Genomic DNA, 13531 nt, shown 5'->3' with positions numbered 1-13531 from the left:
TGCATGACCAGTTACCACAAGATGTTCTGCTCTGGTTGGCCTCCTAGTCCTCATCACCCAGGGGAAGGGCAGTTAATTTGCAGCACTGCCTTGCATTTGGTAGAGGGACTGTTTTGCTCTCTGTCAGCACATATAATTTCTACATAGGAGGGGATCAAAGGGAAGTAACAACAGTGTCCTCTAACCTAGAGAGCTGCCCAGATAGTGACTACATGCAGCAGGTGGAAAGGGATATTCCAGGAGACTCCTGAGTCAAGGTGCTTTATGGCTTTAAAGCAACTCATCTGTGAAGATAACATCATGCCTAGTCCTGGAAAACAAAAGCATCAGCTTGCCAGCCTAATTAATTACTGGTTAAATAATCTGAAAGGCTTGAATCCATTTTAAAATGTTACTAAGGAGAAGACTCAAAAAACAATGTGATGATTTATTTTTACTGACTCACCAGTGACTTTGGTAGGTACAGGATGGACAGGTGACAGATGAGAAGGATAGTAAGAGCAGATGATCATAACACATCAGAAGCAACTTCTTTTATCCTACCCAAAGGCAGTCTTAGTTAATCCCTTTGTACCACAACAAGTCCCTTATACTTAAGCTATGCCCTATCTGTAATTGGTATCATCCTAGGTCTCCTCAGAATTTACCACTGCTGAGAAGTCCACAAAACAGTATCTGCAGCTGTACTGTAATATGGGTGTTATTTAACATAATATATCTCTGATACTATGTTAAAGCTAAAAAATCAAAAAGAGGATTCTGTGGAACTGAGAGATAATGTAAACTCCAATGCAGTACAATGCACACTAAAGCATGATGGTCTTTGGGCTGGATCAGAGACACAGTCCAGGGGTAAAGAAACTTGACACTTGAAGAGTAGACACAGTATTATATTAAAAATTGTTAAGTAGCCTATTAACAAGATTCTTTTAGACCTATAATCATTAAATACTTCAGATTATTTGTGCAATTCAGTTCTCATTAGCACTGCAACAATATGTCAAAATTCTTCCATTCACACACATGCTCCTAAATTAAGAATACAAACAGTATCTCCAGAAAATATCTCAGTAAGTATACATAAAGGTATTTCCTTCCTTGGTATATTCTACTCAATATGAACCACAACGTGGCTACTAGATGCTGCCAAGAGCCAAGGAAAACAGGATGCATCGTTGCATACAGGGTTCACAAGCCACACTATTTTTCTGTTGGAAAGGTAAACTACAACTGTAATAACTTCCATGACAATAGTACTACAGCCACCATTCAAAATCCCTGTCTTGAATTCTTATGAAAAATAGAAGGTCATAGCTTGCATTTTGCAGGTTACTTAACACCAATCTCCATAATTTTGCACTCAGCCACTTTAAGATAGGAAATACAAGAACAGAGAGAGAATTTGGTAGCATTCATCTTCACTAAAAGTAGCAGTCATGTAAGCAGTTTGGGCTTTGGAACAGATCCAGGTTGAATTTGATAACCTCTATAATTTTATACTTAGATAACTTCCTGTGAAAATCAAGTATATCTGACAGTACCTGTTCGTCTCTTTCTTTGGTCTTGCTGCTGGAGACTCTGGAAGAGGTAACATCCTGAGCTGGAATGACAGAGATTTGATGCAGTGGCATGTTCATCACACCACCTTGTTTGGTCCTATCATTTACAGGAAGAAGACTTGAAGGCAGTGCTCATTCGGTGCCATTGTCAGGCCTTGCAACTAAAAAATAAAAAAATTAGATTATGTTAAAGTAGCTTGAAATGCACTTATTTCTAAACTAGAGCTAAGCCATAAGTTGGACCAAGATGCACCTCTTTTCTCTCTGGATTCTGGACAGGTTGGATCAATGAGCCAAGACCAATAGTATGAGGTTCGACAAGGCCAAGTGCCAGGTTCTGCATTTTGGTCACAACAACCCCAGGCAACGCTACAGGCTTGGGGAGGAGTGGCTGGAAAACTGCCTGGTGGAAAACGACCTGGGGATACTGGTCAACACCTGACTGAACATGAGCCAGAAGTGTGCCCAGATGGCTAAGGTGGCCAACAGTATCCTGGCCTGCCATCAGAAATTGTGTGGCCACCAGGAAAAGGGAGGAGATTGTAGTGCCCCTGTACTCAGCACTGGTGAGGTTGCACCTCGAGTACTGTGTTCAGTTCTGGGCCCCTCACTACAAGAAGGACACTGAGCTGCTGGAGTTCAGAGAAGGGCAACCAAGCTGGGGAAGGGTCTGGAGAATAATTCCTATGTGGAGTGTCTGAGGGAATGTGGATTGTTTACTTTACGTGGGTGTTGGCCTCTTCTCTCAAGCAAATAATAGCAGGACTTGAGGAAATGGCCTGAAGCTGCACCAGAGGAGGTTTAGATTAGGTATTAGGAACAATTTCTTTACTGAAAGAGTAGTCAGGCACTGGAACAGGCTGTTCAGAGAGGTGGTGAAGCCACCATCCCTTGAGGTATTAAAAAAATGTGTAGATGAGGCACTCCTGGGCATGCTCCAGTGGGATGGTGTCTGCAGGGTTGGCTTTATTTTTTTATTTGGGGTGGTGGTGGTTTTTTGTTGTTATTGTTACTGGTTTTGAGGGTAGGATTTTTTTTGTTTTTTTCTGGATTGACAGCTGGATGCTGTGATCTTTTCCAACCATGACAATTTGTGTGGTTCTATGACAGTTTACCTGCAGCCTTATCTCCTCTTGGCCTGCAAGAACATGGACTGTGAGCAATTAAAAATTCAGGACCTGCACTTAACAATCTGAGCTGACAATTTTCTGCCTAATGTCTCATTTTCCCTAATGCAGCAGTTCACAGCCTGCAAAAGATATTCAGATGAACCACAGAAACCAAAACAAACTATTCTGCCTCCAATAGAAGCATGGAAATGTGGCACTTCAGGACATGCTCTAGTGGATGTGGTAAGGTTTTCCTGGGTTGACAGCTGGACCTTGTGATCTTAGAGGTCTTTTCCAACTGTGCCACTTCTGTGAGTCTGTGATTCTGAACAAGAGAGTTTGGTGCACTGCCTGGATGAGAAAAGACACAGGAGTTTTAAAGAGCTAGAACTAGACAGGTCAGACCATATGCAAATGAATGGATACATAAATTATCAAGCAGTTCTGAAAGTGGTAAGAGCAGAGCCAGATGGCAGGGCTCACACTCTGGGTTGTGTGGATGGGGAGGAGGAAGAGCAGTGGGAATGTGCTACCCAGAGTGCAGGGAGCAAAGCTTGTGCAGGTAGTTTCCTAAACTGCCAGCCCCATCAGACTGGATTGAAGTGCCTCAGGCATCATCCTGAAACAGCCTGAATGTTGTAGTTCTGGTTAAAAACAGTCAGCGTCCTGCATCTGATTCCTGTCATTCCTATAAACATGTATCAGCAGGCAACGTGAAGATGCACTATGTGAGCTGTTTCTTTCTTAAGGGTATTAGAGAATAATAAAATCAAAATCCCTTACTAGAAATCAGGGATCCACTGAACTACACACACTATGCTTCTTTTACTAATACAACAGGGAAGCATTACAGATAGGAAAGTCAGTGAGAGACGCAAATTAGCCAAAATTTGCAACACTAATCTGAAAGGTAGACAGAATTAGCCATACCTTTTATTAGATTAGCAAATATAAACTAAATAAAGAGCTTTTTGAAACACCTAAGATCATGGAGTATTTATTTGGAATGTAACCTGCTGCAAACGAGACACAATCAATTGTGTTTAAAGAAAGGATTAGAGGGGAATTAACACAGCAAGGACTATAATAAAAAGGGCAACTGGATGACAAAGAAAATATGCTAGGTAATATGTTCTGTGCTATAGCCAGAGACAGCTGAGACAAGGGGAGGGAGACAGTCCCTGCTCTATGTCCCCTTCAAAAAGGGTTCTAGGCTTGCAAGCAGGGACATGTCATTATCATAAACAGAATATGAAAAATTACTAGAAAAACAGTTAAACCCCTCTGATGATGACAAACAAGTCAAACCAGTTTTTCTGCAGGTACTTCCAGGACAGTGTGTGTTTGAATCCTTTTAAAGAGCTCAAGCAGTAGATATGATATAATCCAGCTAGATATTCAAAGAGTACATGAAGCAGCCCTTCTCTGGTAAAGAAACCCGGCAGACACTCTAACAGATCCTGCCTTTCTTCGAGGGTGGCTTAGGAAAAGCTCAAACTTAACCCAGATGCCACAATGTAGCATCCCCAATCTGGAGGATCTCCAACAACACACACACAAAAACTGTCTGAATCAACCTGAAGCACATTAACACTACAGTGCTAATTAAAGGATAAAGTTACATGAATCAATGGGCCATCTGTAGCACAAACAGACAAGGATGCCAGAAAAGCAATGCTCCTCAACAGAAAGGAAGTTATGACAAGCTCCACAGAATGTTTTCCACAGCAAATTAACACCATGTACTCCTTGATCAGGGATGAGGTCTTGGGACACTTGTGAAGAGGGATCCAAACTTCAAGCACAGAAAACTGAAGGCCTGACTAAAAGGGAAGAAATACTAAGGCAAGGGGACTACTCCTAGGTATTCCCTTCTCTTCAGGATTCCAGGTAAATGTTCTGAGCATCCCTCACACAACCTAAATGGGTTTCCTTATCACTACAGTACCTTCACCCAACAGCTGACTACATTCCCAAGTGGTGGCAGATAAGGGCTCAGCTTTTGACCCCCTTACGTGGTCAGTAAACCACACATGCAAGGGAAGTCCCATGACCATTGTTGTAGATGCTGTTCTGTTCATGGAGAAAGGATTTTCCAGCTCCTTTTTGCCTGAAAAGCTGAACTTACCATGGGATGGCAGTATAGAGAAATAGTATGTGCACCAGCAGGTATATTAATGGCAACAAAGACTAGGGAAGGTGTGGGCCCCCTCAGAAAAGAAACAGGAGAACTAGTGACATGGAATATGGAAAAGGCTGAGGTTCTCAATGACTTCTTTACCTCAGCCTTCACTGGCAAGGGCTCCAGCCACACTCCTGAAGTCACAGATGACAATGGCAAGGGATGGAAGGAAGAACTGCCCATTGTAAGAGCAGGTCAGGTTTGGGACCATCTGAAGAACCTGAAAGTGTACAAGTCCATGGGACCCGATGGGATACACCCACAGGTACTGAGGGAACTGACAGATGTGGGTGCTAAACTGCTCTCTGTTCTATTCCAGAAGTCATGGCAGCCCTGTGAAGTGCCCACTGACAGGAAAAGGGGAAACATAACTCCCATTTTCACTAATGGAAAGAAGGATGAACCACGGAATTACATACCTGATTGGTATCTGATTGGTATCTGTATACCTGATTGGTATTAAATACAAGAACTAAACAATTCCAGGAAAACCTGAAAACAAAGGGAAGACCATCACTTACCAATTTGCAACCTCTGGCAATAATTAATGAGAAGAAGGAACTTTTTACTATAAAAATTCAGAGGAAAAAGCAGGAAAGTCAGCAGTGAAAAGAGAAGCAAAAAGAGCAGCAAACAGCAGCAAGACCAGTGAAAAGGAACATTGACCCTGGTGGCAGGCAGCTCCAGGTGGTGATTTCTCTGGAGGGTGAAAAAGCAATAAATTGTTTCCTTTCTCCCCTTTTCTTAATAGCCCTTACCCTGGGGTGATTCATTCAGAAACCAAATCAGGTTTAGTACATGAGAAGGGACAACTGACAACAACAGGTAACCTCAGTATAACAGAATCAAATGGCAGACCACTTGAAATCCCACTTCTATCATCCATTTCATCACACCCTCAGTTTCCCAAGCAACAAAACAAGAATATAAATCAGCCACGAGATGAACCTAACAGTCTGTAAACTGCTGATTATTCCAGTGAGAAATGCCATTGGAAGAACCCTGGTAGAGGAAGCAATTCTGTTGTTCCTCACTCTAGTTGCCAGAGATTCCTGGCTAGACTGGGGAAAGTAAGCACAAAACATGGTTTCCTTTTTGTGGTTTGGTATCTACAGGAATCTAAAAACATGCAGTAGGAACTTCAGATTTTATTAGCTCATTTTAACTTCAGAACATAGGAAGTCCATCATATCCCCCAGCTAAATGGCATGTGCTGGAGAAGCACAGAAGCTCTGGAGTTGTAAAGGCAGTGGCTGCAGATGTCCTTACCAAAGAATCCTGAAGATGTATGTATGGGTATACACATGCTTTGCATTACTAATATGAGGGGGAAAATATATCATTCAAATATGTAATTTTTTTTCCTACGTAGGATAAGTATTCTGGATTATAAAGGAAAGTCTTTTTGTGTGTAAAGGACAAACTCCTGAAATTGTGGTAGAAACAAGATGACAGTCAACAGAGGGAGTTGGAAGGAATTTCACCTGTGAGTCATTCCAGTCTGCCCCAAGACTTCTTCCTTACACTTTTCTTCAACTCCCCATCCCCCATTAATGACAGTGAGCTGGTCACATAGGTCATTGGTTTGACAATCTGTTGCAGGGTGGGCGGGTTAAAATTAAAGCAACAGATTGCTGCTGTCCAGATAATCCAGACACTGCAGTGCTGTGCATTTCCCTGACAATCCAGCCATGAAATTGATGCAGCTTGTGGAAGTCAGGGGACCCACCAGCTGCAGGCTGGAAAGTGCTGCCCTGAGGCTTTGTGAATTGATGCTGTGAACTCTGCTCTTCTGAAACTATCTCCTCTCTGCAGCACAAAACCTGAACAACCCAAACCTCTGAAGAAACCTCTGACTGCTGCTAGAGAAAGGGGGGGGGTAAAGTGGAAGGAGAAGGAAGGGAGAGGGGAGAGGGAAGGGAGAGGGAAACAAGACAAAGAAAAGACAAAGAAAAGACAAAGAAAAGACAAAGAAAAGACAAAGAAAAGACAAAGAAAAGACAAAGAAAAGACAAAGAAAAGACAAAGAAAAGACAAAGAAAAGACAAAGAAAAGACAAAGAAAAGACAAAGAAAAGACAAAGAAAAGACAAAGAAAAGACAAAGAAAAGACAAAGAAAAGACAAAGAAAAGACAAAGAAAAGACAAAGAAAAGACAAAGAAAAGACAAAGAAAAGACAAAGAAAAGACAAAGAAAAGACAAAGAAAAGACAAAGAAAAGACAAAGAAAAGACAAAGAAAAGACAAAGAAAAGACAAAGAAAAGACAAAGAAAAGACAAAGAAAAGACAAAGAAAAGACAAAGAAAAGACAAAGAAAAGACAAAGAAAAGACAAAGAAAAGACAAAGAAAAGACAAAGAAAAGACGACAAAGAAAAGACGACAAAGAAAAGACGACAAAGAAAAGACGACAAAGAAAAGACGACAAAGAAAAGACGACAAAGAAAAGACGACAAAGAAAAGACGACAAAGAAAAGACGACAAAGAAAAGACGACAAAGAAAAGACGACAAAGAAAAGACGACAAAGAAAAGACGACAAAGAAAAGACGACAAAGAAAAGACGACAAAGAAAAGACGACAAAGAAAAGACGACAAAGAAAAGACGACAAAGAAAAGACGACAAAGAAAAGACGACAAAGAAAAGACGACAAAGAAAAGACGACAAAGAAAAGACGACAAAGAAAAGACAAAGAAAAGACAAAGAAAAGACAAAGAAAAGACAAAGAAAAGACAAAGAAAAGACAAAGAAAAGACAAAGAAAAGACAAAGAAAAGACAAAGAAAAGACAAAGAAAAGACAAAGAAAAGACAAAGAAAAGACAAAGAAAAGACAAAGAAAAGACAAAGAAAAGACAAAGAAAAGACAAAGAAAAGACAAAGAAAAGACAAAGAAAAGACAAAGAAAAGACAAAGAAAAGACAAAGAAAAGACATCTGTTGGTTTGGGGTTTTTTTGTTATTGTTGTTCTGACGCCAGCAGAAGCCCTTAACTTTCCTTACCTAACATTTCAGCTGGATATAATTTATGTCTACTTTCTTGTCGTGGTACAAGCCTAGCAGATAACAAAAGAACCACGTGGCTGCTCACTCTGCCTCATCCCCCCTTCTCTTCCCTCCCCCCTCCTCACCCCCCAGTTCAAGATGGCGAGGAGGAAATCCACCTAATACCTCGTGGGTCAAAACAAGGACAATGAGTGTCACACACGCCAGTTACGGTCACAGGCAAAAGAGACTCCACTTGAAGAAAAAATCAATTTAATTTATAATAATCAAATCAAAACAGGGCAAAAAGAAAACAAAAAACAGAGCTTAAATACTTTATCCCACCTCTCCCTTCTTCCTGGGCCCAAATTACTTTGTTCCCAGTATCTCTGCCTCCAATGCCCAAGCAGGACAGGGGAACAGTAAGTGGGGTTTACGATCTGGCTGTCACACGTTGTTTTCTGCTCAGGGAGAGGGAATCCTTAGAGTCTTCCCCTACCCCAACGTGGGGTCCCCCTCCAACGTGAGTCCTTCCCACCAGGTGCAGCCCCTCAGGAGCAAACTGTTCCAGTGTGGGAGGCCCACAGGACCACGGGCTGCATGGGGAACAGTCACCTCCACGGCTACAGGTCCACAGCATCTATTCTGTGATCCTCTGCAGGCTGCAGGTCCACAACAGCTCCAACAGGATCCTTCACGAGCTGCTTCACGACTGCTCCACCATGATCCTTCAGGGTCTGGTCCACTGTGCTCCTCCATGGGTTACAGGGGGTCTGTCGTTCCCACACGAAATGTAGAGGAACACTGTTCAGGGCACCTTCTCCCCCTCCTTCCTCACCATCACTCTCCTCTGGTGTTGCTCTCTCTCTTTCCCTCTTCTCTGCCCTGAGATCTTATCACTCGGAGTATGTTCCTTGCAGAGCTGCACATTCATGGTCCCTGATGGCTTGAGGCAGGGCCGGACATTTTGGATCGGGAGAGCCTGCAACAGCACAGGACCCATCCCTGGGTCCCCTCCCCTGCTACCAAGAAGCGGCGCCACATCAACCCAGATCGTTTCCGTTCACTACATTTTTCATATTTGCAAATATTTTCAATCCCATTAACTTGTGCTGGCTATAGTTTGGAAGCTTTTATTTATTTTACTTTGAGTTTGTCCCGGACTCCTCCCCTACTAATGTAGCTTGTGCAATCTTTTTCTAGAGATGACAGGTGTGCATTTTCAAAAGTAGGATCCTGCATCTGTTTCATTTTGGTTTACTGTACCTTAATCAGTACTTTGTTAACAGCATTATTTAGGAGAGGTTATTAAGCCTCATGCATTTCACATGCATTTGTTAACTTGACAAGCAAATCTATTCAAGGAAGCTTAAGGGAGATACACTAATCCTTCTTTCCCTGCAGCACCTTTGACACGGCTGGACAAATGCAACATCAAAAGTGAAAGAAACCTTGTACTCACCCCAGGCAGATGTAATTCTGGATTATTGCTATTTACAGCTATGCCTCTGCCCATGTATCTTGCACTGTTTACTAGCTCAGCTGCAATTTCTCCCTTTGTTATCTCAATTCCTCCTTTCCTCCATTTGCTAGTGTCCTAAAAAGAGCCTTCTTAGTGTCCTAAGAAGTTCAAGAGATTTTTCTTCTAATTGTTTTTAATCATGTTATTACTTAGTTGAAATAAAAAGAAAGGCTTAGAAAGGGGACAACAGGTCCTTCTTCATGTTACCCACATTCCTTTAGAAAGCTTCTCAATATACAGAAATACATGTAACTGTAGGCTACATACAACACATAGAGAAATATGGTATCTGCCAGGCTGACTCCTCTCAAAATAAGAATATGATTGATTTTACAAGTATAATACAACTAGACAAGCAAGCTGTTAAACTAATAAATAATAAGCAACAATAAATAATGGTTCCAGAGTTCTTAGCTCCCTTGATTTCAGGGGAAGCTAAGCAGGATCTGCACCTCTGAAAAACATATTTCTTAAAATCTGTTCCCTTCAAATCACATCAACTGCAAAGTGCAGCTATGAATGAGTCTGGTAGCATTCAGAAAAAAACAAAACAAATGTCACTTTCCTCTGTTCCAATGATAAAATAATACAGTCACTACAGTCCCTTGAGAAGAAAATATATTTACTTTGTCCTCTTATGCTAATAATAGTAGCTTACCTACACACACAAAGAAGCAGACTTTCCTGAACTATATCAGAGGACTGATAGCTAATAATAGCACTTCCCTTATACATTTGTATGTATACATTGTCCATCATAATCATACTAAAACCAATAATCCCTGGGACAGTCTCTAACTATAACAAACAAAAAGAAACTGAGGTAAAGCAAGTTTCATTTTCTACACTGGGGAATCCTAATGGGATTCTGGGAAAGGTCAACAGCCAACAAGTTGCTCTGCCTGCTCCACTGAATTTCCAAGTCCCTTTGCATAAGAGGGTGCCATAAGTTCTTTAGCTTAGATAATCACTGTTGTACCTCAACCCTTTACATTAAACACCTGCCCCAAGGTGCTTCCAAACAGAGCCAGCTCTAGCACATGCATCACACCACAAGCTGTCTTTACAGTTTTGATGTAAGCAGGATGTAATAGCACAGCATGTACAGGACTTGCCTTGTTATCACCCCTAGCCATGATCCCATCAACTCCTACAATGAGTACAGATTGGCTTCTTCGGAAATTGATGCCCCCCTCTAGAGGAGGCATTTGTCCCTCTGCTTTGGCACTGAAGCTACCCTGCAGAGCAAAAATTAGGCTGTGTTTATCACATGGCTCAAATTAAATTTTTCTTAAAGATACGGATGATGCCTTGCTTCTTCATCATGTTAATTGTCAGACAGCAACACGCCACAGCACTGTGTCTACAGTTTCTGGGAAAAGCTGTTTTTCTTTCCTCATTATGTGTCCAAAAGCACTGCTCAGCAGTAATCTACATAGATTCCATCCCACTGGTGCTGCAATGGTTAATGCATCTTTTCCTTACCAGCTCAAAGAAATGGTAAAGAGAGAGCAGTGATGAGGTGTCATACAGTTTGAAATTCTTGAAGGAAAATTAAAAAGGTCAGATTACTGTGAACACAGATCTGGGAATGGCCCACTGAGATTGCTGCAGTTGGTCTCCTGCAATTTTAGATCACCCTGTAATAGAGAGGTCCACAGTACATCCACTGGACACAAACCACACTTGCCTGCCCACTATTCATGGGCAAAAGCCAAACTCCACAAAACTATGACATACGAGGGAAGAACAGCAAATTATGTCAAGAATAATGCAACACCCCAGACCTCCAGAATAATATCAGGAAAGACCCACAGGATCATTATGATTTGGCAAAGCACTCCATATGATAGTTTATGGCTTTTAAAAGAAGATGTTAATGAAGGTTATAATCAATTAAAAACACGGAAATTCTAATACATCAGTATAGACCACTGAGAAGAATCTGCAGCAACATATATTTGCAGGCCAAGTTTCTAGTCTAGTACAGAAATCCACATGATCTAATGTAGCACCTACAGATAACCTATGGTCACTTTCAATTCTCTATGGTAATCCTTTTGAGGTTCATAAAAATCTAAGTTCTGAAATCCAGTGAAAAGTTGCTTAGTGTTTTATCTTAAAAATAATTGTCTATTAAAAACAAATGCATAAATTTATATAGAAGACAAAAGAAGCCAGTGTCACTCATACAGTGTAAATATTTACAACGCAAGATGTAAAACAATCTCATCATTGTTCAGTGAGAACATTGCTTACATTTTGTATTGTACACAGATAACAAAGATGCATCTTTAAGGAAATCCTTTGCTATATCACTTATTTTCCATTACATCAGAGGGTAACAGTTGTAAAAGGTATTTATGAACAGGAGCCTAAGAAAATTCTTCACTATTAATTGCTACCATGCAAAACATTCATTCCTCTTAAGCCAGAGTAAGAAGAGTACACTATTGACTAAATGATTCCATGTTTTGAAGAAGTATGAAATTATTCCTTAGTTGTCTCTGGGTAAGATGCAATTACAGAATCAAAGAATCATCCGGGTTTGAAAGGACCTCTGAGGCCATCAAGTCCAACCCTTGACCCATTACTGCGATGGTTCCCAGACCATGGCACTGAGTGCCACATCAGTCTCTTCTTAAAAACCTTCAGGGATGGAGAATCCAGCACCTCCCTGGGCAGCCCATTCCAATGCCTGATCACCCTCTCTGTAAAGAATTTCTTCCTAATATCCAACCTAAACCTCCCCTGGCAAAGCTTAAGTCCGTGCCATCTTCTCTTACTGATAGTTGCCCGGGAGAAGAGATCAACCCCCCCCGGCTCCAACCTCCTTTCAGGGAGTTGTAGAGAGTGATGAGGTCTCCCCTGAGCCTCCTCTTCTCCAGACTGAACACCCCCAGCTCCCTCAACCCTTCCTCACAGGACCTGTGCTCAAATTGGAGCTCCCAAGCCCAGTGTCTTTAGAAGTTCAAGAGCAGAGTAAAAAGAGCCATGTATCCTGTATCCAATGCTTCCACAAACTTGTATGACATCAATAAATTATGTTTTCAACCTTAATTTCCCACATTTTAAAGCAACCTAAACTTCTGATGCTAAATTAGCTACTGAAGTAATATAACTGCCCAAAGTTAAAAGTTAAAAAATTTAAATACATTTTAAATACAGAGGAATACAATGAGTCATTAAAGTACAGATTTCAGTGAAAGGTTTTCATTGGGAAGTATATTCTGGCACAGGATGTCTAATTTATGGTTGCTTTGTTGCCATCGTTTTCCATGTCCAAGAACCCCCTATCCAGATGGCAACATGGAAAGGACCAGCACTGTGAGCTGCATAAGAACTTGTTCTTCAGGCAGAATAACCAGCCCCATAGACATAAGTTACCATCTTTACTTCAAATGTCACCAATATAGAGATGTGCTCACTGGCTGCCATTCAGGAAGGCAAATAATTTATGTTCTTTATTTTAGTCCCTTCTGTGCAATATAAGGATATATAAGGATAACAGCACTTCTGCATCTTCCTCTCCAAGCAATTTCAGCCATAGCTCCTGTGTGGATGGTCTTGTTCCTCACCATGGCAATGTACAGCACCTGGTACAGCACATGCTAAAGTTCTACAGAAAGACAAGCAATAAGAGCAGTACACATCTGAGCCACTCCTTCAGCTTCACACCTGCATTCTCACCAAAAATTGCATGATCTGATTTGAGACAGTTGCTAGCCAGACAAACATGGTGCTTCTCACCAACTTCAACACAAAAATTATGCTGTGAGGAGTTTAAGAACCTTGGCATGACAGCATTATCAAAAGTAAGTAAAAGTAAAAGTAAAAGTAAAAGTTAAAAAGTAAAGCTGTATAAAGCCTGTAGACAGACTCCAGGTCTGTGAATGGAATTAATACCCCTCCAGTGTCAGAATAAGATGATCTCTTCCAGGTTCAACTTTATCATGGGATATATTAAGTGGTTAAAAGGCTGAATGTGCTCTTCTTATAGCAAGTGTTCCTGGTAGAACTTAAAGGCCAGGAAACTGATTTAAAAGGGCTTACAGACAGCCTGGCTTCCCTCACATCAGCTCCCCATGCCAGTGCTTGACACCAGCATGAACTGGCAGCAAAGCATCAGCACAGCATCTTTTCACTAGTGTGCTTACACATGTGTGTTCTGCCCATCCTC

At 41.3% G+C, this 13531-nt stretch overlaps 1 protein-coding gene across 8 annotated transcripts in view; it reads right to left on the bottom strand.

Annotated features, from left to right (window-relative positions):
* MARCHF8 (membrane associated ring-CH-type finger 8) overlaps positions 1-13531 on the bottom strand; it is an 84109-nt gene that overhangs the window by 58365 nt on the left and 12213 nt on the right. For 5 of the 8 annotated variants that reach the window (XM_071748821.1, XM_071748828.1, XM_071748824.1 and 2 more), the window contains one exon: positions 1542-1720. The exons of the other annotated variants lie outside the window; for them this stretch is intronic. In XM_071748821.1, the coding sequence (XP_071604922.1) occupies positions 1542-1637 (96 nt within the window). In that variant the 5' untranslated portion in view covers positions 1638-1720. The remainder of the gene's footprint in view (positions 1-1541; positions 1721-13531) is intronic. 8 annotated transcript variants of the gene reach the window in all.

Source organism: Heliangelus exortis, chromosome 7 (genome assembly GCF_036169615.1).
Source record: "Heliangelus exortis chromosome 7, bHelExo1.hap1, whole genome shotgun sequence".
Lineage (NCBI taxonomy): Eukaryota > Metazoa > Chordata > Aves > Apodiformes > Trochilidae > Heliangelus > Heliangelus exortis.
The sequence above is the reverse complement of the archived record's forward strand: the minus strand, read 5'-3'. Positions and strand labels throughout refer to the sequence as shown.